This window comes from Hemitrygon akajei, chromosome 1 (assembly GCF_048418815.1).
Source record: "Hemitrygon akajei chromosome 1, sHemAka1.3, whole genome shotgun sequence".
NCBI lineage: Eukaryota > Metazoa > Chordata > Chondrichthyes > Myliobatiformes > Dasyatidae > Hemitrygon > Hemitrygon akajei.
Window position 1 is genome coordinate 169,523,061 of NC_133124.1, and position 26,065 is coordinate 169,549,125.

Genomic DNA, 26,065 nt, shown 5'->3' on the forward strand with positions numbered 1-26,065 from the left:
TTTAATCGTATGCAGTGTACTGTCTGTTATTTCATGGCACCCATTGGTAACAGGGTAACAAGTTACATGGCATCCACACAAGCAGGGGTTTGGGATCGGGATCGCCTAATCTTACAAGTTTGGTGGAGCCACAGGCTCTCTGCCCTAGACTTATGCAGCCAAGGAAGCCATAATATCTCATATAGAATGTATATAGAATTTAATGTGCTTGTGTTTGAGTGTGGTTTCAAGTATCTGTGCCAGGCAGAATGTTAAGAAACTGTCGCATCTTCTCGCCCATGGTGACTTGTGTAGGATCACTGGCTGTCGATACCTAAGACCGAGATCGGTAGAACTTTAGATATATGACATTTTAAACGATGCTTCTGCTAACACTAAGGCGGTCAAACCCTGGGTCAATCACCAAGAGCCAAGAGACCGATTGTTTCCTGCATTTATTTTTGACAGAACCCGTACTTCCCGTTCATACCAGAAAGTAAAATATAGGTCAGAATAGTTAAGAACAAATTTATTGAACGTTTATTCTTCATTTAAATTATTTTCAAAGCATTTACAACACTCTTTCTGATGCTATCTTGTTCAGTGTTCGGAATGTATCAAACGAAGGCGACTGCAGCGCGGGATTTGCTATCCAGTTTCACAAATAGATGATTAAGAAATAAGTCCGGCGAACCTGACGAGAGGTAACTGGACTAATCTTCCAGTGTTTTTATGCGTTTCGTATTAAAAATCATTTTTTCCAGACGCTGAAAGGAAAAAATTGATAAATGAATTGATAGATCGATAGACTATTTAAACGATTTCTCCTGTTTCCTCATATATTGCAAAGACACATATGCTGGTATGTTAATTGCTAACATGGGTGTAATTGTTTGTGAAGACCCTATTATCGAGTTGTTTTTCTATATTAAGACCAGTAATAAATGTACTTGAAGATAATAATTGATGTGTGGAAAGTGCTGCCAAGCCAAATAATGGAGTATGGTGCAATCTCTACGACAACTTCCTACTTACACTGATACACCAGTCCAGGGATGGGCTGCTGTTGCAGGAAATGTAACTAGTGAAAACGAAAAAATCTCCAATTTAATCCGGTATTTGAGTCTGCGCATTGGACTCATCAACTGTGACTTTAAGTTTCTCATGCTATCGGGGTCTTAACTTCTGCTTAACGTTTATGCTTTCATGAATCAAAATGATGGCACTGATTCAACTTTTTGTTGCTATCAGTAATCAGTTCTGAAATGCATTTTTATAAGATTTATCTGATAATTATGCCTAATCATACGCTTGTGCAACATATGTTCCGACACTCTGCCGTGAACGGGCAATACATTTTACTGGAGTTACTTTAATATTTTTAATCAAAAGGTGTTTTCGTCAGTCGGATGCGGTTCGCGGTCGAAATTCGTGTACAAGTGTGTATGAACGTCGGACATCATATTTATATGGGTACTCTGGAGCATCAGCTTTGAAACTTAACGTGTTGCCCAGTAAACACAAGCAAAAGACAATCCAGGCACCTAAATCAGATGAGTGTTCTGGGTAATCAGAAGAACTCTGCAAATTTTCCGCCCTCCTGACATCAACAATGGTAATTCTTCTCTTCTTCTTCCTAATAATAACAATAATAATTATTATTATCACGGGTAGTTAACATGAAAAATATCAAAAGTACATAATACAAGAACAACAAATGTTAAAAATCAGAAACAATCAAACACATTACAGAATCCGGCAGCAGTTTTCTATCCGGTTATTCACACAAGCACATTCAAGTGAGAAATTTGCCAAAATTTTGCTTTAAAATATAAACTCATACAAAAAAAAACCCCACCTACTATAAACACAAGTCTGGACCGCTTTTAGAGTCAGGGTTCCACAAAATAGATTACCACCAAGCCGTTATTACACAGGACTATCCGTGATAACCGTCACAATTTCAAAATACAGTGCAAACAAGCCGGTACACATTACGGAATAGATAACGCTATTCAAAACGCACTTGCCATGGATAAATGCAGAAGTGACAAGATCAGAAATATGACAGGAAATTGAAAGACCATAGAACATGAACAGGGTATGCATTGTAACCACCGTAATATCTACAACTGGTTTCATCCTAAATTCACTATATAATAGCATGAAACAGTTGGAGATACACAGCAATTTCAGTGTATTCTCCAGAAAGCTAGAATACTAAACACCACTAGAATAGTCCGAACGTTCAGAACAATTGAGAAACAAATGTGACTATGCCTATACCTCAAGTTTGTTTCAGCTTGAGGTAATAAAAAGGACATAATAGTTACGTGTAAAGCAGCATTAAATCTATAACTCGAGCAAGAAATGCAAGAGGAAAGCTAAGGAAAACACTAAGGAAATGTAAGCTCCACACAATAGAACAAAACACGTAGTGCAAAGCAAGACTGAATAAATATACGAAATGTCCCAGACGAAAAAACAACATAATTATCAGTTGAGCAACAATGCGCTTAGCCCTAATAGTTGGTTAAATAGGGCGATGCACAATCAAGAAGCAGCTCGAGTACGAAGGAAAAAGTATTCACATACAATTGAAGGAATGTTTGCACTGAAGTAACGATGGATACCCTAAAAGAAGTGAAAACCATCCACAACTGATAAAGCACAGGGAACGATAAAAATGCATTTGTTTTCATTAGGTATACTTAAATCATAGGTTGGTGCATTCTTGGTTAGTCAGAGAATGATGGGACATGGTAAAAAAAAGCAGTAGATTGTGATTCCAAGAGAAAATAGATCAGTCATGAAAAATGGCGAAGGAGACTCCATGGGCCAAATGGCCTAATTCTGCTCCTATATCTACGTTCTCGTGGCCTTAACATTAAACATGAAGAAACGTGCAATAGAGTTGGTGGAATACAAAACAGAGTGGCAGAAGGCAATACAATCGATGGAAGAATATGAAACACATAATTATCTCGAATATTAACAAGTAAAAAGGATAGATCATACTGCGATAAAGGGAACACCTTCGAAAGAATTTACTTCAAGGAGTACGAAATTACACCAAGGAGAGGTCAATAACAAAAATATGTTAAAGGCAATAAACTGTTTTGTTATACCCGTATTAACGTATTCTTTTTGCACAATATCTTGATCCTAAACCGATCTGGAAAAATTACAAAGAAACATCAGGACTGAAATGACAAATTTTAGGCAACACTGTGTACGGTCGAACCTGCTTAAATTAACACTACCTAGGACAGAAGGACAAAGGTGAATAACAGACGTTTTAAAAATTTGCAACTTTCAAGGACAAAACTTTTAAGGATCTATTTTCATCGACGAGAACAGGATTCAGCACTCCAGGCGAGCAGATGTATTTCTCATTAGAATTGCACACTACTAAAATTAAAGGAAGGCACAACGCAAAAGTAAATAAAACGTAACTACAAAAGAAAAAGTTAACCACTGGAAAAACATGACCCTCCATAGAAGATAACGAACGCTTTTCTCGTGAGTTGTTATCTCATCCCAGTAACAGAGTGGTTCCTTATGACAACACAGGACCAGGTGGTTAACACAAAAAAAACTATCAAAAATACATAATAAAATACCAAGAAATTCCAGACACAAAATGCAGAAAATGACAAGAAAACACAGAAACAACCTACATATAACATGTTACTGCAGAAGTGAAACTCACTCTGATTTCTTATACAGCCACGATCGAGTAGCAAATGTCATTTATCTAAATGGTGCTGTAAAATAGAAATTGACAAAAGACACCAAGCCTGATATAGTTTTAGACGCAGAACCTTACAAATCATATTACGATCAATCCACTACTGCAGATAGAACAATCAATAATAACGGTCTGGATATAATATTCCAGGCAGCCATTCCAAACACATATAACGCATGAAAATCAAGTTGTTGAAAAACTCTAGAAATATGCAGAACTAAAAGAGATTATGGAATAGGCATAAGATTTACATTGTCCCAATAGTAATATCTACAATTGGTATCTTCCCAAAGTCTCTGCACAAGAGCATTAAACAATATTCATCTATATCTCCAGAAAGTCATAATCCTAAACACCAATAGAATATCCCGATACTTCCTAGCAATTGGGAAATGATTGTGCTTCGCTATGCCCGTACTTCAGATTTTATCAACTTGAACTGAGAAAAATAAATGTAATAAAAATAATGTAAACCTCCAATGCTGATTCATAATACTCCATCTGTATTTGATAGGTGTCTCTAATGCGACGTTATCTTTTTGTAACATTTTTTTTCTCTCAAAATAGATGAAATTGCATTTAACTCCATTCTTCTTAACCCCCGCTGTTATACGCTGGAATAATTAATTCTATCCAATTCATTTAAAGCAGCGAACAATTTATTTCGGTCTTACCTTTGGGTGTACAGCACTTCCTAAACATGATATGCCTTTCCTTTTTTAGATATTTAACTGAAAGACTGTTTGGCCAGAAGGAGATTTAAAATGTAGTATAGTTATATATTTAGTCACACTCGCCTCTTCATTCCAGTTTTCTCGCATGTTGATCAACAATTTCTCAAAACATTTTAATGACTTAATTCTATACCTATTATTGTAAATTCATTTCCCATGGGTATTACGAACATGGAATTAGTGCATTCGCAAATGGTCATGGCTGCCTTAAGTCGGTGCAAAGCTATGCTTCACTGTGCAGAATATGCTTGCTTTTCAGCGTAGGAGATGCCATGTGTTTGTAACGTTCTATCGAAGTAATGGGTGTGTTTTGTCACGGTATTTACAGTGAGGGAATGCAGAAAAATATTGAAGGGGCGAAAGGGGACACAAAATGACGTTTGGCGAGAATGAAGAAGGAGAATCCCGTGGAATGTTATGCACATATTAAACGTTGAAGGAATGTCTACAGACGATATTGCCACTCGGGGCAAATAAATGTTTTGCCTGAGGCCGGAGAAAGTGGACGAGGTACAAACTGAGTGCGACACGTAGGTATAACCAGCGAAAAGGACATACAGATTTTGAGACAGGAAGGGGTATTCTGATATTTTAGCATGTATTGACAAGAGTAAAACATAAATGCCGTCAGTCCTCTGAAGTAACATTAAATTGGACGTCCCAGACCCTGAATTAATCCGGGAAGCGACGATACAGCTGGTTGACTGCCGGTAAATTGTATTGTTCCAGAGGTGTGTGTTGAGACCGATTATTTTTACTTTATATTTAAATGTTATGGATGATTGAATTGATGGTTTTGGTGCAAAGTTTGCAGATCATATAAAGATAGGTGGACTGTTAGGTAGTATTGAGAAAGCAGAGAGTCTACAAAACATCTAAGAGAGAATTGGAGAAAGGGCAAAGAAATGACAGATAGAATACCGTGTCGGGGAGGTATATGGTCATGCACTTTGACAGATGAAAGGTTTGACTATTTTCTAAGTGGCGAGCAAATACAAAAACTCAGCTGTGTCACAAAGAGATTGAAAATTCTTGTGTAGGATTCCCTAATTTTTAATTTGCAGATTGGGCCTATGGTGAGGAAGGCAAATGAGATATTATCATTCATTTCAAGAGGGCTAGACTATAAAAGCAAGGATATAATGTTGAGAATATATAAAACACTGAAGTTATGTAACAGTTTTGTGTCCCTTATCTTAGAAAGAATGTGCTGAAGCTGAAAGTGTTCAAAGGAAGTTCACAAATATATTTCGAGGATTGATCATCTTGACGTATGAAGAGCGTTTTATAGTCCTGCGTCTGTATTCTCTGGAAATCAGAAGAATGAGTGGTTCCTTTATCACCTAAGAAAGCCCTTTATAGAGTGCATGTGGAAAGGTTCGTTCCTATAGTGGGTGAATCTAGAACAAGAGGACGCAGCCGCAGAACAGACGGGCGTCATTTTAGAAATGAGGTGAGTAGGATTTTCTTTTTGTCCAGAGAGTGGTGAATCTTTGGAATTCTTTGCCACAGGCATCTGTGAAGGTCAAGTCTGTATGAATATTTAAGGCAGCGTTTAGTAGTTTCTTGTTTCTTCTGGACATGAAGGGATACGCAGAGAAGGCAAGTTATTGGGGCTGAGCTGAAAATTGTATCGGCCATGATGAAATGGTGCAACTGTCTCCATGGGCTAAATGGGCGAAATCTGTTACTATGTCTTCTGGACTGATCTACACAATCTATGTGCACGTGATTTTTATACCACTGTTAGTCACTCTCTTGCGCTCCGAAGACAATAGCCCCAGCTAATCTAGATTCTCCAAATAAATAAACTTCCAATTTCAAGAAATATCCTGTTGAAACATTCTCGGCATTTTCTAATGCTACAAATTACTTCTAATGGAGCAGCATACTGACAATTATAAGGCAAACAAGCTTTAATCGATCGGGGCATGGAATATAAATATCTGGAAATTATTTTGCGGTGGACTGTTTCGAATTTCGGTTAGGATGCATGGTGGTCGTTCTTTGCAGTTCTGTTCAGGAAGTTTGTAGAGTCTTTGAAGAGGATACAGAAGTGATTCAACAAAATGTTTCGAGGGTATTCATTTGACAGCAGATTGAAGACAGGATTGTTTTATTTGGTTTCCAGGAAGCTGCGAGGAGGCACAGTAGATTTTTAGAAAATGAGTGAATCAGATAAAGAACGTCGACAGATTATTTTTCCTTCGTTGAAATGCCAAATACTGGATTGTCTGCACTCAAGAGAACAAAAAAGAGAAAGCTTAAAGATAATTTTTGTCCAGAGACTGCAATATGCCGGGAACGGTCCCTGAAGCAGATACTATAGCAATGTATAAATAAAATCTAGATAGACAAATGTACAGGCGGGAATTGAGGGATGTAAACTATGCACAGCTAGAAGAAATTATTTGTGGCTTCGTAATTTTGTCTGTATAAGACCTGACCCTGTACTGTACAATTCGATGTCATTATATTCTACTATATTAAACTGAAAGTCATGATTTCATACAATGCCTCTCTTTATATGTTTGACCTGACCATCACTGAACATTGAAGAAAGCTGCGGGGAAATGGTTGGTGTATGACAATTCTAATTAATTTTCCCGTCAAGAGTATAAACGCAACAATCCCAGATACGGCAGGCAACCCCTCTTCAATTCATTCTCCCCTGAAATAACTTGACAGCAAAGCCCTTGTCGACGATCTTATCCGGAAAGCTCCTGACTGACAGTTGCCAGAACAATTGAGATTATTTCGAGTTAACCCTTCTCGTTAATTTATTACTGTATCATTGCCACGATCACGCACGTACCTGTAGGCAAATGTTTTAGTCACGATTACAATAATAACCAATGCGCCAGTTCCTGATGAGACGACAATGAGCCTCGTCCATGATCCGGAAGCTGGTTAAAACAAAAATATTTTTTTTTTCGTTCAGTAGCATGCCTGTTTTAGGAAATACTTAGGCATACCGTGAAATATCCCGTCGCGCTGGCTGTCTGGGTCTTACTAATACAAATGCGGTGTTATCATCGGGCCTTGAAATAAGCAGTATAAAATATTCATCAGAAAGCATTAAGTGACTGAACAAATCGATATTTAGTATCCCTGCCTGATGATGTCTGCTGTGAAAACAAAATATTCTACTGATTTGAACTTATGATTCAATTGTTCAATGGTTCAATGGTTCATCGGTCATTTTAATATCAGAATATACAGTACAGTACACAACCTGAAATTTTAAGAATTCGCAGATATCCAAGAAGCAGGGAGGATTAAAAACGAAACAAAGAATGAATGACAGAACCCCAAATTTCCATGCTGATAAGTGGAAATTATCACTTGCATTCTGTTTTTCTCCTCCAATAATGTGTTGTCATATTGTGCTAATTTGGTCTGCCTTGCAGAATTCGGATCAGGTACTGAATGCACCTTGCTGCACAGTTGCTGGCTGACGGATTGTGTACATTCAGTGCATAATCGTTTTATTTCTCCTAATTACCTCGAATTATATTGTTCCGATTTTTTTTCAGAAATTGGCAAAAATACAAGAATCGTGGAATATTGTGGGACAATTGGTCCCACTGAGTCAATGCTGGCTCCACTTTCAGGTATCCACTAACGCCCTTTAAGTGCTCAATATTTTAAGCAAAAGTCTCTGACAGAAAAGCCTGATTACTTCTCTGTCTAGCAGCAACGACCTCAATGTTGTAAGCACATTCCTGACACCCAACAGTCCCTTACAAATATAGCCGCTCCCCTTCCTTGAATGTTTGTCTCTTAGCGTCTGATATTAGCGTCCTGAGGAACCAAGAAAATTGTAGCTCTCTACCTTAACTAAGCCTTCAGAAATGTTTTAAATATCTGCCATGTCGTGCCTCAGCCTCCATCGCTCCGGAGCAGGCAACCCAAATCTACCCAACTTCTCCTTGTTGCTGACGCTCTCTAGCCCTAGAAATATCCCTTGTGATGTTCTTCTGCATGCTTCCCAAAGTCTTGGCATTCTTCTTATAATATGGCGACGAAACCTAAATGCAATACTCCATATGCTTTCCGACTGGATTTGTATAAAAATGTCGGAATAATTCCCAACCCGTCATTACAGTTTATTTTCTGATCAAAAAAAAAATTCACATACCACACACCTTCTTCGCCACCATATCAACCAGTATACTCGCTTTCATGAAGCTATGGGCGTACCACAAGATCCTTCCACTTATTGACTATATTGTTGCTATTTCGGTTAACGGTCCCTTTACATTTGATGGGTGTAACACTTCATATTTAGCCGGGAAAAATGCCAGACGTCATTGTACACACATGCCGTCAACGGATTTAGGACTCCGCTATATCGTCTGACACCCTCATGTGCTGTGGATAACACCGTACCAGTAATGTTCCTTGCCGAAATTGATTCGACACACCCAGCCAGAAAATTTATTATCATTCGTTAACATCTGTCTTCTGTGGACGAGCCAATTCTCCTTCTTCCTGGAATATCCTTGTCCTATACTACTAGCAGTTGGTCTTCAAGCATCTTGGACGTCAAATAATGAGTTGCCCAAGAACACCTGTTCTTAATTAACTCTCCCTAGTTTGATCTGACTACTCTTGCAATCTGTCCTTCTTGGTCTTGTACACTTACGCAAGGTCAATGCTTATAGTATTTTTTTCTGTAGACATCTATAATCGCAGGGAGTTATGCTCAATGTTTTAGAACGTTCCTCAAAATGAAATGGCAGTTACCTGGTCTGGCTCGTTACACAATACCAAGTCTAGTACTGCCCCTTTTTTGTTAAGTTAACCACATGTTGTTTTACGATACCCTCTCGAAGACCCGTAACAAATTCTGCATCGTCTAAACTTTTTTGAACTATGCATGTCCCTGCCTAAATCAGGGCAGCTGAAATCAGTCAATTTAACTACTCCATTGTTTTTACACATCCGTTCCTTAATGTCCAGGCAGTTATTGGAGTTTCTGCAATATAATGTTATCGGATTGATTGTCTCATTCTCATTCATGAGCTCTACCCATGGAGACTCTGTGCCTGAGTCCTTCAGCTTCTCCCGTCTGATTGCAGCTGTTGTACCGCATCAGAACGATTCTGAGTATGTATGCAGGTGACCGTTTGATAGCGCGGTGAATCGATTGGGCCTCCTCCGCGAGAGATGCACTCTCCTTTGGTGCGACTAGTAATAATACTACTTAGCTGTCCTTCTTGCTCTGTGCCATCGTAACAGCTGTGATATGTTCCCTGTTTTATGGAGATGATGCAGATCCCCCAACCCTCTATTTACAGCCTTCTCTATTCTTTCCAAACTTCGAAAGCATTGAATATTCAGCAATCATACCTGCTATTCTTTAATCTCAACTCAAAGAATTTCTGTTACGACCACTACATCATTGTTCCATGTATTAACCCATGCTGTAATTTGATCAGCCATGTATTTACACAAATATTTCCAAAATCAGAATGATATAAAAATATCATACCCTACCTATTGTGACTATTACCATACTACTCCTGCTTGTTTCTACTGGTCTTAACACCTGCCTTGTTCTCAATCCCTCCAATTTCTGCTCGGTTGCCTCCACTTACCAAACTAGCTTAAAATTAGTCGAACCGAATTGAGCGAACCTACTGCCCAGAATATTAGTTACCCTTTTTTTACAGATCACCCCGGCCTAATATGTCCCAATGATCCAAGGATCTGAACCCCTACCTCGTGCACTAGTTCTTTGGTCAGGCGCTCACCTGTTATGACTTTCTATTCTAGCCCTGACTTGCACGGGGCACCAGGAGTAATCTAGACATCAACTCTTAGATGTACCACTTTTGAGTTTCTTGTTTACCTTCCTCTACACACTGAGCGAGGCCTCTTGTTGTTTCGACCTATGACATTGCAGTGCTGTACACCGAACTACTGAATACCCAGCTTCCACCTTGAAAATGTTTTGCAGCCGCTCGCCGACATCCTCGGGTGGCGTCAGACAATCCTGGCATTTTCTTCAAGGACAAGTATCTCCTGCCTGTCACGCTAACGATCGAGTGTCTTCCTGACACCATCGTTCCCTGTTGAGTTTCAGAGAAGATGGTAATAACAGTGACTTCCCCCTCTTACACTGGACATGCCAACACTGGCTGCTACGTTTAACCTCTTCTGGAAGGAATGAATGTATTGAAAATGAACTTCCTGAAGATATCATAGTGTTTAGTGAATCTGTTCGATAATTTATAGCCAGCAATATAAGAAGGCAGCTAAAGGATGGCGTAACAATTTTGAATATTGTAAGTAAGTTTGATTACAGATCCCTATTGTTCTCACTGGTCGTATTGCAGATGGAAATTCGGTAATTATATCTTAATTATTTTTCTGAATGTGATCTGTAGATGAATAAAAGATCGAGATTCAAGCAGAGAGTTTGAGGGAGAGAGAGCGTGCGTGTGAGAGAGAGGGGGAGAGAGAGCGGAGAGTTTCTGAGACAGATGGGGGCAGACGGAAACAGAGTTCATACTGCACCCGACAGAGAGACAAACAGACAGGCACAAGAAAAGGAAAGGGATATATAGAAAAGTTGGGGGATGAAGAGAAATAGAGATGGACAGACTGGGTGGAACAGAGATTATACCATGAAGGATCGAGACCCAGACGAGAATTTAACAGTATGAAAACCATATTTATCTTTGGTCTTTCAGTTCAGGATAAAAGGAGTTTACTGTCAATTACATTTGCGTAGGACAATAGCTGTAGCTCGCCCATACCTGCTGATGCGAGTTGGAATGTCCAGGTACTGATACCGTGCACGTTCACCGCGACACAGGAGATGAGTTGGCTGGAGCCAGCCTGGTGACTCATTGTCAACGAGGTCTCCTTGACGAAATTATCCAACATCCTGTGGGTGACTTCGAAATGCTTGCTGTGTACGTCGACGGCCTTCCCATTGACTGTCCAGGTGATGGTTGCTAGGGGCTTGGCTTTAACTTTGCAGGTACAGTTGACCGAATTCTCAAAGCTCATGCAGGACGGGTCGGACACCAACACGGGCTGATCTAAATAATTAAATCAGTTATATTTCAGATATTTGATGCCATGTAGCTTGTGAAATATAGCGGAATTGAGATTTTAACCTCAAGTCCCTGTTTTATCGTCACTCTCTCTTCGTAATATGGGATATCTTCTCCACTCGTTTGTGGTCTCAATCCGACAGATCGACAATTCCTTCACCCATCCCACATCAAACAGCATGATTTTTTTCCGTATATGCTGCTTGGCCTGCTGAGCGCTTCTGCAGAAAGCAATTCGGAACCGGGTCAACGGGGATTTAATGTTGTAAAACGTTGTATTTCTCTAAAAAAATGGTACTGAACGGAAGAGATTATTGCATTAGCTCCCTTACGTTAGGAGAGGTGTTATTATTTTACTGAACTTCAGGAGTAATGGGAAGCCGTCTGAAAAATTGACCCGAGACCAATGATTGTTCAGCCGTGGGCCTGTGTCAAGGCACTCTGTTTGCAGAGACCGCACGGCCCGGACTTTCTATTGTTTCCCTACATATTATTTTACAACCAGAGGATGGACTATGACCCGGCTGGTTGGCCACGCAACGATGAACTTGTGCCTTACAGATCAAACAGAAAGGAAAATAAAACAACTGGAGCTTTAAATTCATAATCTTTAACATGTCTAACATGAGTTGCAAATTTTATAGACACAGATCTACCACCGTCTGGGTTACTTTAATTCAGCAAAATTCTGCCCAGCGAGTCCGTGCTGACTATCACCTACCTTTTTACGTTTATCCACTATTAATTCTAGCTCGTTATTCCTTCCGTGCTGCCAAATGCAACCCAAACAGTATACTCTTCGCCCACACAACTAGGAACAATTTACACCAGCCAATTAAGACAATTAAAAGATGCATTTATTCTAACTGCAACTGATTTTGATTCCAATAATAACTGGCAAATTATATCTGATCCCTCGTTAAACCGCGGCTGCAAAGGTGTGGACAGATATGTTGTGTCTCCATACAAAACGGATACATTACGACAAATGTACTCAGCGAAATGTTAAGTGACATTTGTCCAAAAGCAAACGATGACTAAGCCTAAAATCCCTTATATTGAGTTAAATAAACGAAAATGTATGACTTTAGAATAAATTCTGAAGGCACGATGACGCTGCAGGTAGAGCCGCTACTTCGCAGCACTAGGGAATCCATTTCTATCCTGACTTTGGGTGCTGTCAGTGTAGGGATTGGACGCTGTCTCTGAAACTCAATTTGTTTCCCACTATTGATGTTTTTTTAAAAACTGCATAAACTCTAAATTCAAAATAAACCAGAAAATGATGAAAATACTCAGCTGCGAGGGAATGATCTTCGGGGTATTTGATTGCGTCAACCTCTAGAACATCTATAACAGGAATAAGAGAGTGGAGGGTCAATGTAGAGCGGGCGAATGCCATGGATGGGTTTCTAGTAACCGCAGGTAACTGACATTGAGACAGAAGTCGGTTGGTCGCGGATGAGCTGCTTTCCTCATCCAAACTTATGAGATCTCCAAGCCGATGGTGGTGAACCTCGTAGCGCTGGGTCACTGACAAGTCTTTGGACCGAAGATTTATCGTGTGTTAGTACTGGAAAAAGGCGCTGACTACCAGAGCACTATTGTAGCAAATATTATCCTAACTGATATCGAAATGGTGTGGCATCAAAAAATCATGTTTTGCAATGAGCCAATAAATCTAGATTGGTTGAAGAAGGACGATTAGCTTACAGCACAAATGTTTATTATTAGGATGGCAGAATAAATGTGCATCTCTTATTACCTTTCGACGGCCCTTCTACCTCAGATCATCTTCACCAACCAAATTGCCTAACTGAGCTAGTCCCACTTATAAAAGTTTGGCCCATATCTCTTCAAATACTTCCTATCTGGGTATATGTCCAAAAACGTTTCACGTTTTGTACCCTCATCTACCACCAACCCTCAAAACTCACATCCCCGAAATTTATTTTCTGTGTCTTGTCAAGTCGAATAACATTATCCCCATTACATAGGGATCACAATTACAACGGTATTTCAAGTCAATCAAATTGCTATTTTGGGGAATAGCATGTCAGCACAGACAAGAGAAAGCAACGCTGAATTCTTCTCTAGGAGGGTTGTCCTCGCAAATGTCCGCAACGATTCTAACGCTGAAGCTGTTCAGGGGAGTGATCGTAAAGTGCTTGGCTATTGAAGCAATCAAGGTTTGTCTGGCTAGTGTAGGAATTCGTGTTTTCTGGAACCTTCGGGACTAGGAAGGAGGAGAAGGAATGCTCCATCGACTATCTAACAAGCAGAATGTTCATTCTAATGGAATGTACTTCTGAAGAAACTTACGTTGCACATCCAGCGTAAAATATGTCCCAGTACCCTCTTTGATAGCGTCACGTATAATTTTACAGCCAATACGTGTACCGTCATGATACAACGATGGGGTGAATGAGAAGTTGGAAGAAATTCTCCTGGATCCATGAGCATCCTTGCGGTTTTCACTTGAATCTTGAATACTTTGCCACAGATTTTCGCCCGGCAACCACTTTAGATTGAGCTGGGCCGATGGACAGCTGTGATCTACTGAGCAGGTCAGGTAGCTCGCTATCCCAGCGACAAGATCCTGGGGCACTGATATCCGTGGTTTATCTGAAATGAAGGGAATTAATTCATTTTAAAAATATTACTATGATTTCAAATATTAAATTTAGTGGAGGATTTGTAACTCTTCCGTTAGTAAAATGGATACCAGTACATCAAGTACTCTTGATTTGACTTCTGTGTGGAGTGTGTGAGTATGGGTGCGTGTGCGTTTGCGGGAGAGAGAGAAAGTGACACCAACAGAGTCAGAGAGAGGAGAGGGAGTGAGAGAAAGAGAGAGAGGGATAGGTACAGAGAGAGAGAGAGCGAGAGAGAGAGAGAGAGAGAGAGAGAGAGAGAGAGAGAGAGAGAGAGAGAGAGAGAGAGAGAGAGAGAGAGAGAGAGAGAGAGAGAGAGAGAGAGAGAGAGAGAGAGAGAGAGAGAGAGAGAGAGAGAGAGAGAGAAAGACAGGAGACAAGTGGGAAAATAAGAGGTGAAAAGCAGACTACGCCTATGTTCTGCCCATGGCAGATTTATTACAGCACGATTACATTGGTTTAGGACGAGACATGGCAAGAAGCCAGATAATATATCCTGGGAGACCAGCCTGCTTCACTTTGGGGAACTCAGGATGCATAATAAGGCGATATACATAGAAACAAAGAAAAATAGAAAAGCTAGGGTAAATGCAGGCCCTTCGGACCACAATGCTGTGCCGAACATGTCCCTACCTTAGAACTACCTAGGATTTACCAATAGCTCTCTATTTCTCTAAGCTCCTTGTAGCAATCCAGACATTTCTTAAAAGACCCTATCATTTTTGCCTCCAACACGGCCGCTGGCAGCCCATTCCACGCACTCACCACTCTCTGCGTAAAAAAACTTACCCCTGACATCTCCTCTGTACCTACACCTGAGCACCTTAAAACTATGCCATCTCGTGCTAGCCATTTCAGCCGTAGGAAAAAACCTCTGACTTTAGGTTGAACAAGTTAGGTCTTTATTGTTTGGAACGTAGAATGTTGAGGGGGGACTTGATAGAGGTATTTATAATTATGTGTGGTTAGATAGAGTTGATGTGGATAGGCTTTTATCATTGCGAATAGGGGAGATTCAAACAAGAGGACATGAGTTGAGAGTTATGGGACAAATTGTAGGGGTAATACGAGGGGGGCATCTTTCCTCAGAGAGTGGTAGCTGTGTGGAACGAGCTTCCAGTAGAAGTGGTAGAGACAGGTTCGATATTGCCATTTTTAAAAATTGGATAGGTATATGGACAGGAAAGGAATGGAGGATGATAGGCTGAGTGCAGGTCGGTGGGACTAGGTGAGAGTAAGCGTTCGGCACGGATTAGAAGGACCGAGATGGCCTGTTTCCATGCTGTAATTGCTATATGGCTACATGGTTATCCACACGATCAATCCCTCTCATTATCTTGTACACCTCTATCAGGCCACTTCTCATCCTTCGACGCTCCAAGAAGAAAAGGCCGGGTTCACTCAGCCTATTCTCATAAGACATGCTCTCCAGGCCACGCCCTTGTAAATCTCCTCTGCACCTTTTCTCTGGTTTCCACGTCCTTCCTGTAGTCAGGCGACCAGAACTGAGCACAGAGCTCCAAGTGGGGTCTGGCCAGTGTCCTATATAACTGCAACATTACCTCTCAGCTCTTAAACTCAATCCCGCGTTTGATGACGGCCAATGCACAGTATGTCTTCTTAACCACAGAGCCAACCTGCGTAGCAGCTCTGAGTGTCCTATGGACTCGGACCCCAAGATCCCTCTGATCCTCCACACCGCCAAGAGTCTTACCATTAATGCTATATTCTACCATCATATTTGACCTCCCAAAATAAGCCACCTCATACTGACCTGGTTTGAACTCCATCTGCCACTTAGTCCAGTTTTGCATACTATCAATGTCCCGCTGTAACCTCTGACAATCACGCAGACTATCCACAACACCCCCAGCCTTTGTTTCATCAGCAAATTTACTAACTCATCCCTCCACCTCCTCACATAGGTTATTTATAAAAACCACCAAGAATAGGTTTCCCAGAACAGATCCCTGAGGCACACCGCTAGTCACTGGATTCCAGGTAGAATATGAACCGCCTCCAACCAATCTTTGCCTTCTGAGGGAAAGCCAGTTCGGGATCCACACGGAATGTCCCCTTGGATCCCATGTCTCCTTACTTTCTCAATAAGCCTTGTATGGGATACCTTATCAAATGCCTTGCTAAAATCCATATAGACTGCATCTAAGGCTTTACCTTCATCAATGTGTTTAGTCACATCGTCAAAAAATTCAAACAGTCTCGTTTTGCACTCTGTGCCTTTGACAAAGCCATGTTGACTATTGCTAATCATATTATGCCTCACCAAATGTTCATAAATCCTGCCTCTTAGGATCTTCTACATCAACTTACTAACCACTGAAGTAAGACTCACTGGCCTATAATTTTCTGGGCTATCTCTACTCCCTTTCTTGAATAAGGGAACAATATCCGCTGCCATCCAATCCTCCGGAACCTCTCCCTTCCCCATTGATGGTGCAAAGATAATCGCCAGAGGCTCAGCAATCTCCTCCTTCGCTTCCCACAGTAGTCTGGGCTTCATCTCGTCCGCTCCCGGTGACTTCTCCAACGTGATGTTTTCCAAAAGCTCCAGCACTTCCTCTTCCTTAATATCTGCATGTTCAAGATTTTCAGACCGCTGAAAGACATCCCTACAATCGTCAAGATCCTTTTCCGTAGTGAACACTGAAGCAAAGTATTCATTAAGTACTTCTGCTATTTCCTCCGGTTCTATACATGCCTGTTTGGTCCTATTCTCTCACATCTTATCCTCTTGCTTTTCACATTCTTGTAGAATGCCTTGGGGTTTCCCTTAAACCTGTCCGCCAAGGCCTTCTGGCTCTCCTAATTTCATTCTTAAACTCTTCCTGGTAACCTCATAATCTTCTAGATTCCTATCATTGCCTAGTTTTTTTTTAACCTTTCGTAAGTTCTTCTTTTCTTCTTGACTAGATTTACAACAGCCTTTGTACACCACGGTTCCTGTGCCCTACCATCCCTTCCATGTCTCATAACTACGCAGAACCCCACTATCCCCTAAACATTTGCCACTTTTCTTCCGTACGATTCTATGAGAACATCTGTTTCCAATTTATGCTTCCAAATTCCTGCATGATAGCCTCATATCTCCCCTTACCCCAATTAAACGATTCCCTAACTTGCCTGTTCCTATCACTCTCTAATGCTATGTCAAAGGAGATAGAATTGCGATCATGATCAGCAAAATGCTCTCCCATTGAGAGACCTGACACCTGACCAGGTTCATTTCCCAATACCAGATCAAGTACAGCCTCTTCTCTTGTAGGTGTATCTACATATTGTGTCAAGAAAACTTTCTGAAAACTCCTAACAAACTCCACCCTATCTAAACCCCTCACTCGAGGGAGATGCCAAGCAATATTTGGTAAATCAAAATCTCCCACCACAACAACCCTGTTATTATTACACCTTTCAAGAATCTGTCTCCCTATCTGCTCCTTGATGTCATGTTACTATTGAGTGGTCTATATTTAAAAAAAAGAGAGAGACTCCTTACTATTCCGCACTTCCATCCGGGTTGAGACTCCGTAGGCAACCCCTCCATGACTTCTTTTCCGCAGCCGTGACAACAGTGCCAAGCCCCAATCTCTTTTGCCTCCCTCCCTATCTTTTCTGAAACATCTAAAGCCTAGTACTTGAAGTAACCATTCCTGCCTCTGCACCATCCAAGTCTCTGTAATAGCCAGAAAATCATTGCTCCAAGTGCTGATCCACGCTCTAAGTTCAAACGCTTTATTCATAATACTCTTTGTATTCAAATGGACACCCCTCAAACCACATCTGAAATGCAATGGTTTCTTCCTTGCCCTTTAGCTCTGTGATGCTAGGAGATTTTGGAATTCCATTTGGCGCTATCATGCAGATAAAGAACCACGGTACCATTTAAAATCAGAGAATTTATAAAATATACAACTTGAAATTCTTGTTCTTCGCTGACATCCACGAAAACAGGAGTGTGCCCCAAAGAATGAGTGTCAATAAAAATGTTGGAATCCAGGACCCCCAACTTCCCCACCCACGCACAAGCAGCAAAGAAGCAACGGCCGTCACCCTCCTCCATTCTTATTTCGGCAACAACGCATCAGTACCCTCCACCTACCAAGCAATGCCTCCAAGAAAGGCCATGATCTAAAGTACAGAAAAAACTAATCGTTCACCCAAGCAATTTGACATACCCTCTCTCTCTCATCATGGTATAAACAAAACAACCCCATCAACTTTGAATAGGAATCTACGATAGCATAGGAAACTTGACATCTGAGGGTGTATCCGGATTAACTTTTAGTCAGCCATCATTCAGATTGTCGGGAACACCTCTGTAACTGACTGGTGTACCGCTATCCCTTTCCTCTCCAACTGGAGATTATAGCGAGTGGCAGACTCTGCGGAGAATGTAATTGGATGCCGTCGACCGATATTAAAAGTCCTGATCATCGCCAGAGCAAAGAAAAGATATGGAATATTACTGCTGGCTCCATCCACTCTAGCCATGCTATCAAAGTTTTGAATGGAAAACAGCTATCGTAAATTATGATTGTCGAAAATGCAATGTTCAGTTTGCAGTAATATCCCGTGTTTCAAATATTGATTCCACCTATTGATAAAAGACATTAGGGAAACCACATCTGCGTATTGCAGGCAGTTCTCGTTTCCCTGTGTGGGTATGATGCTGTCCAATTGGAGACGATACAAAACGGATTTCCAAGGACGGTAATGGGGCAGGAGGAGAAAGAGAAATTACATGGTCTGAGACTTTATTCGCCCTGACGCGAGTGGGATTGAGGGATGAACCAACAGAGATTTGTGAAATCATAAATGCGCAGACAAGGTGAATGATCAATCTAGCTCTTCTTCCAGCCCACCAAGCACCCTCAACCGCCAGGGTAAAATATCCTAAACTAGAGGGCACATGACAGAGGTAAGGGCGGTTTTTAAACGGGATCTGAGGGGCAACATTTTCGTAGAAAGGGTGGATTGCTATATGGATAAAATAACGACAGGAAATGGTAGAGAAGGGTGTTATCATAAATGTTAAAAGGCATTCGGGTGGTTTAAAGGAATATCAGCAAAGCACGGAGAAATACTACAAGCAAAAATCCCTTTTAGGTCGGATGCGCTGCGAAAGACCGAGCTATATAAATTTATGAATCTGTGAAACATGATTGTTGACTGAAATTGGAATTTTGTTTAGAAGAATAGTCGAGCAGACTTTGGCCACAGTGGGATAATGTAACTACATTCTGCTGCACAGATCGCTCAAGCACTATTTATTCGCCTTGATGGGGAATTAATACGACACCTTATTTCTTTCCAACTCAGATGTACTTTCAACGACCACGTATATTTTAACGTTAACTACAAAAAATTGATAAACAGAACACTTACATGAAACGGAAATCGTTACACAACCTTCCCATTTTTCTTTGTTTTTCTTACGTAGAGTTTCCAAGGTCACCCGGAAGCAGTATTCACCATGGTCAAACATCTGGACGTCTTTCATCACCGTAACGAACACCTTTTCAAGGACAGATTACCGGTGAATTCTGCTCGTCCTTTATAGGCGTTGGATATTTTTCCCATATCGGAGATAACAGTGACACCTGGCTTCAGGGGATCTGCTCCACCTTTTAACCAACACCTCGTAGTTTCTGGTCTCCCTCCTGATAATTAAATGAGCACGGGATTTCCATACAGCTACGATACAATGCCCACTGTGTCCGAGGAACATTTCACGGTAACTGGGGAAGTCTGATAACTGAATCAAATAAAAAAGTTAAGTATCTACTAAACTGGGTGAAAGAATTTTAGGTGCGATTTGTGTGAGGTTTTGCACATTGGTGAATAAAATTGCTGGTAGGTTTGCTAGCATGGTTCGGGAGAGTTTAAATTACTTTGCAAGGGGAATGGGACCCGGGAGCAATAGAGCAGTGAAAGAAGTGCATGGAGTAAAGCCAGATCTAACATATAGAGAGCCTTTGAGAAAAGAGCAGCAGAATAAAGGGTTTAAAGGCAGTAAGGTAGAAGGGCTAAAGTGTGCGTACTTCACATTAGGAAAAAAGCTGATGAACTGAGAGCTTGGATACATACATGGAATTATGATGACGTAGCCATTACGGAGACTTAGCTGGCACCAGGGCAGGAATGGTTTCTCAATATTCCTGAATTTCAGTGCTTTAAAAGGGATAGAGAAGGAGGGGGGGAAGGGGAGGAGGGTGGCATTACTGGTCAGGGATACTATTACGGCTGCAGAAAGGGTGGGTAATGTAGCAGGATCCTCATTTGAGTCAGTATGGGTGGAAGTCAGGAACGGGAAGGGAGCAGTTACTCTACTGGAGGTATTATATAGGCCTCCTGATAGCAGCAGAGATACAGAGGAGCAGACTGGGAGGCAGATTTTGGAAAGGTGCAAAAATAACAGGGTTGTTATCATGGGTGAGTTTAACTTCCCTAATATTGTTTGGCACTTGATTAGTTCCAAGGGTTTGGATGGGGCAGAGTTTGTTAAGTGTGTCCAGGATGGAATTCGGTCGCAGTATGTAGACAGATCGACTGGGGGAATGTCATACTAGATCTTGTATTAGGTAACGAACTGGGTCAGGTCACAGATCTGTTTGTGGGTGAGCATCTGGGGGACAGTGATCACCGCACCCTGACCTTTAGCATTATCATGGAAAAGGATAGAATCAGAGAGGATAGGAAAAATTTAATTGGGAAGGGCAAATTATAAGGCTATAAGGCTACAACTTGCAGGTGTGAATTGGGATGATGTTTTTGCAGGGAAATGTACTATGGACATGTGGTCGATGTTTAAGGATCTCTTGCAGGATGTTAGGGATAAATTTGTCCTGGTGAGGAAGATAAAGAATGGTAGGGTGAAGGAACCGTAGGTGCCAAGTGAAGTGGAAAATCTAGTCAGTTGGAAGAAGACAGCATACATGGGGTTTAGGAAGCAAGGATCAGATGGGTCTATTGAGGAATATAGGGTAGCAAGAAAGGAGCTTAAGAAGGGGCTGAGAAGAACAAGAAGGGGTCATGAGAAGGCCTTGGCGAGTAGGGTAAAGGAAAATCCCAAGGCATTCTTCAATTATGTGAAGAACAAAAGGATGACAGGAGTGAGGTAGGACCGATTAGAGATGAAAGTGGGAAGATGTGTCTGGAGACTGTAGAAGTGAGCGAGGTCCTCAATGAATACTTATCTTCGGTATTCACCACTGAGAGGGAACTTGATGACGGTGAGGACAATTTGTGTGAGGTTGATGCTTTGGAGCATGTTGATATTAAGGGGGAGGAGGTGTTGGAGTTGTTAAAATACATTAGGAAGGATAACTCCCCGGAGACTGATGGAATATTCCCCAGGCAGCTTCACGAGGCAAGGCAAGAGATTGCTGAACCTCTGGCTAGGATCTTTATGTTCTCGTTGTCCACGGGAATGGTACCGGAGTATTGGAGGGACGCGAATGTTGTCCGCTTGTTCAAAAAAGGTAGTAGGGTTAGTCCAGGTAATTATAGACCAGCGAGCCTTACGTCTGTGGTGGGAAAGCTGTTGGAAAAGATACTTAGAGATAGGATCTATGGGCATTTAGAGAACCATGGTCTGATCAGGGGCAGTCAGCATGGTTTTGTGAAGAGCAGATCATGCCTAACAAGCCTGATAGAGTTCTTTGAGGAGGTGACCAGGCATATAGATGAGGGTAGTGCAGTGGATGTGATGTACATGGATTTTAGTAAGGCATTTGTCAAGGTTCCACACGGTAGGCTTATTCAGAAAGTCAGAAGGTATGGGATCTAGGGAAGTTTGGCCAGGTGGATTCAGAATTGGCTTGCCTGCAGAAGGCAGAGCGTCGTGGTAGAGGGAGTAGATTCAGATTGGAGCGTTGTGACTAGTGGTGTCCCACAAGTATCTGTTCTGGGACCTCTACTTATTGTGATTTTTATTAACGACCTGGATCTGGGGTTAGAAGGGTGGGTTGGCAAGTTTGCAGACGACACAAAGGTTGGTGGTGTTGTAGATATTGTAGAGGATTGTCAAAGATTGCAGAGAGACATTGATAGGATGCAGAAGTGGGCAGATCGAGTTCAACCCGGAGAAGTGTGAGGTGGTACACTTTGGAAGGACAAACTCCAAGGCAGAGTATAAAGTAAATGGCAGGATACTTGGCAGTGTGGAGGAGCAGAGAGATCTGGGGGTACATGGCCACAGATCTCTGAAAGTTTTCTCACAGGTAGATAGAGTAGTTAAGAAAGCTTATGGGGTGTTAGCTTTCATAAGTCGAGGGATAAGAGTTTCAGAGACTCGATGTAATGATGCAGCTCTATAAAACTCTAGTTAGGCCACATTTAGAGTACTGTGTCCATTTCTGGTCGCCTCAGTATAGGAAGGATGTGGAAACATTGGAAAGGGTACAATGGAGATTAACCAGGATGCTGCCTGGTTTAGAGAGTATGGATTATGATCAGAGATTAAGGGAGCTAGGGCTTTACTCTTTGGAGAGAAGGAGGATGAGAGGAGAAATTATAGAGGTGTACAAGATATTAAGAGGCATAGACAGAGTGGACAGCCAGCGCCTCTTACCCAGGGCACCACTGCTCAGTACAAGAGGACATGGCTTTGTTAATGGGAGGGAGGTTCAAGGGGGATATTAGAGGAAGGTTTTTCACTCAGAGAGTGGTTTGTGTGTGGAATGCACTGCCTGAGTCAGTGGTGGAGGCAAATACACTAGTGAAGTTTAAGAGACTACTAGACAGGTATATGGAGTAATTTAAGGTAGGGGGTTATATGGGAGGGAGGGTTTGAGGGTCGGCACAACATTGTGGGCCGAAGGGCCTGTACTATGCTGTACTGTTTTATGTTCTATGTTCTATGCTCTACGTTCTATGTAAAACAAGGGCAGAAATTACACATTAAATAACAGGGCTCTAGAGAGTGTTGCGCAAAAAAAGGACTGGGGTGCATGCAGTTAATTCCCTTGAATTGGTAGCATAGGTAGACTGGTTTTGATGAAGATATTTGGCACCCTTACCTTAATCGGTCCGGGCAATGAGTGCAGGAGTTGGAACGTTATGTTACTACTGTACAATACTTTGTTGAGACCGCAATTGGACTATTGTGTGTTGTTCTGGCTGCCTCGCGATAGGAGGAATGTCATCAAGCTAGAAATGTTACAGAGAGGATTTACGAGGTGGCTACTGGCACTGAACACTTCGTGGTATAAGAAAGTAAGGAAGGCAGGGACCCTTATCGTTGAAGGTTGCAAGCTGAGGGTTGAACTTGTGGAAGTTTGCAAAGTCATGAAGGAGATTAGTATAGCAAATAATTAGTCAAGTCAAGTCTATTGCCATTTTACAACGCATGTACATGCGTGCCGTCAGACGACATAACGTTCTATGGACCGGGGGTACCGCACAATAACTTAGGAAAGTCAGAATTCAATCTGCAAAGGAATTATACACATATAAGCAAAGTAAAGTGCATAAACTAAACATTGTAGGGTAAAGTCCAAATTATCTGGTGACACTTCGAATGCGATGTGGTGGGGACTTCAGAAGCCTAATGGCCTGAGGGAAGAAGCTGTTTCCCAGCCTGCCTGGACAGATACAAGAATCGGAAAGCTTTAGAGGGAGAATGCTCAAATTCCGGTAGATGCGACGAGCTCAGTTTGACAGCTTTGGACAGTATCGATGAGTGAGCTGAAGAGCTTGTTTACGCGCTGCATTTTTTGCGACTCTATCGGCGAGATAAAACTACACGTTCAACCGTTTTGAATAATCTTCCGAGCGTACAATTACTTTGCTAATAACATGCATAACTGCTACAAAACTGCACTAGCGGTATGAAACTTAATATTAAAATTAATTTACCTGTGGCACGAAATAATACGGGAAAAAACAGGGAACATATCATTTTGAAACGATTTCAATTCCAAAATAAATGTTTAAAAGGAAGATTCTATTACTGCGGCGACTGTTTCTGTTCTGCATTCAACTGTCTCTTTATCGCTTGTTAAGTGATGTGTCGAGTATTCGCTGTAATTCAGGAGGTCACGCAGTATCACCCAACTCGAAGCTCTGCGTGATCAGACTTGTGAGAACTGTCGGGAAGTGAACTTGTCACAGAATGCATCAGGCCAGAAATCTGTCACAGCTAAGAGAAGCTGCGGGGCAGGCTGTGGACAAAATTGCAGATCGTTATCTCTAATATTATTGGACTTCGGATAGCGTGAGACCACTTCCTGGAAACTGTTCTGTTTACTCATGGTGAACGGTGCCGTTGTTGTTTGCGTGGGCGATTTCTCAGAAATTGATTCTATCACCTTCAAGGCGCTGTCGCTTCGAAATGTCAAGGGCCCAAGGACTGTGTTAGTAAACATGTTGACCAGTGTCACCAACTTCCTTCAAAGTGACCGCAATAACGTGTCCACAGTCCCATTTTCACAGGCGCCACTGGACAGAACACCACGCTTTTCACCATCTGTGGGTAACGTTCTACATCCGGTTTTGTGAGCAGAATGGAGCATAAAATGCACCAGAACTGTGGTCCGGTCTCCGTCAAAACCTGGATGTGGTCCTTTTCAGGGGAGCTCGTCCCCGATCATCGGTTCTTTCAGAATAAACAGGATGTTCCCATCCCAGCCATGTCGGCATCAATCAATCATGCGATTTATCAGTGAAAGAAGGTTACAAATGGTTATCCGCATCGTGGCCTCTTTTGCTTTCGGCTTTGGTTAGGGGAATTTCACTTGTCGTTGCTCATCTGAATGAATGTTGGGGGGGGGGGGGTGTTCCTTGAAACTTGGTTGAAGGATTGACATCTCAGACCTGTTTGCGATAGCTTAATGAACTGCAGACTATGTGGATATGTACAGATATTTGCTACCTTTGAATAACTCGTCAGTTCCATCCTGATCGTATGAGAAATGGGTATTTTGCATGTTATCCTTCTTTTCTGTCGATTTTTTTCATTCGTTTCATGCTTTACACAGCGAAACTAACCACATGAGGAACTCAATGAGAGAGGCAGCATTTATGGAGGGAAATGGGTAGTTGATATATCGGGTCGAGAGCCTTCGGTGGGCAGAGATTTCATTATAGATATTGTTTACACACTCCAACCTCAGCAATATTTTCATAAGCGATATCTTATCTTTACTGTCCCGTTTCTTCATCCCAGCATTGAAATCCCAGCCTCCCACTCACGCGCCCTCACTTCCAACCATACTGACATATTTCCCTTTCTCCATTCTAATGGAGATCCCGGACTTGTTTTCCACTTTTTCTGATTTCATTGTACAAACTAGCCTCTAAATTTGAACGGAACCAGTATTTATCTTTGATGTTTCATGTTATCAATGCCGAGAGTAGAGATGTACTTAATTCATCTCCATTCGATCTGACCAGCTACAACCTTGTGTAATCGTTGTAGGTTTAAGGGGACTGCCGTATTATGGCCGCTCAGTGATATAGTGTTCAGTGCCTTCTTCGTCTATTTAACTACTGTTAAAACTGCCTCGCATGCATATAGTAACAACAGATTTATGTGCTGTAATGTCATTCTGGCTGCTGCTTAATCACCAGAACAATCTGATAAGAGATAATAACATACATTTAAACCTAGAAACATACAAAACCTACTGTACAATACAGGCCCTTCGGCCCACAATGCTGTGCAGCGTATTCTGGCAAGAAAAGACAAATGTTGGAAGGGAACCGGGCAATAATTGGTTTCCTAATTGCATTGTCAGAATTGCTTAGCATAATAAACAGCCCACTCGGCTAAAGACGGACTTCCATCAGCGTCTTAGGCGCTGGGGATGTGTGTGTCGCTGTCAGAACCCTACGTGATTCGGGAAAGACTGGTCTTTA

The 26,065-nt window shown here is 41.6% G+C and overlaps 1 protein-coding gene across 3 annotated transcripts; it reads right to left on the minus strand.

Moving 5' to 3' along the window:
- Positions 1–572: 572 nt before the first annotated feature.
- On the minus strand, positions 573–19,951 carry LOC140732187 (Schwann cell myelin protein-like). Of its 3 annotated transcripts, none has more exons than XM_073054451.1 (6): positions 19,592–19,951; positions 13,857–14,159; positions 11,232–11,519; positions 7,280–7,370; positions 1,524–1,615; positions 573–746 (listed from the first exon to the last, which is right to left on the minus strand). In XM_073054451.1, the coding sequence occupies exons 1-6, from the start codon at positions 19,704–19,706 to the stop codon at positions 724–726; spliced, it is 912 nt and encodes a 303-aa protein (XP_072910552.1). In that variant the 5' UTR covers positions 19,707–19,951; the 3' UTR covers positions 573–723. The 3 variants fall into 3 exon arrangements, 2 of the variants coding, with proteins under 2 accessions (XP_072910552.1, XP_072910561.1); XM_073054460.1 differs by lacking the exon at positions 573–746 and adding an exon at positions 3,108–3,154; XR_012100016.1 differs by lacking the exons at positions 573–746; positions 1,524–1,615 and adding an exon at positions 10,322–10,541 and having other exon boundaries at positions 7,279–7,370.
- Positions 19,952–26,065: the final 6,114 nt, after the last annotated feature.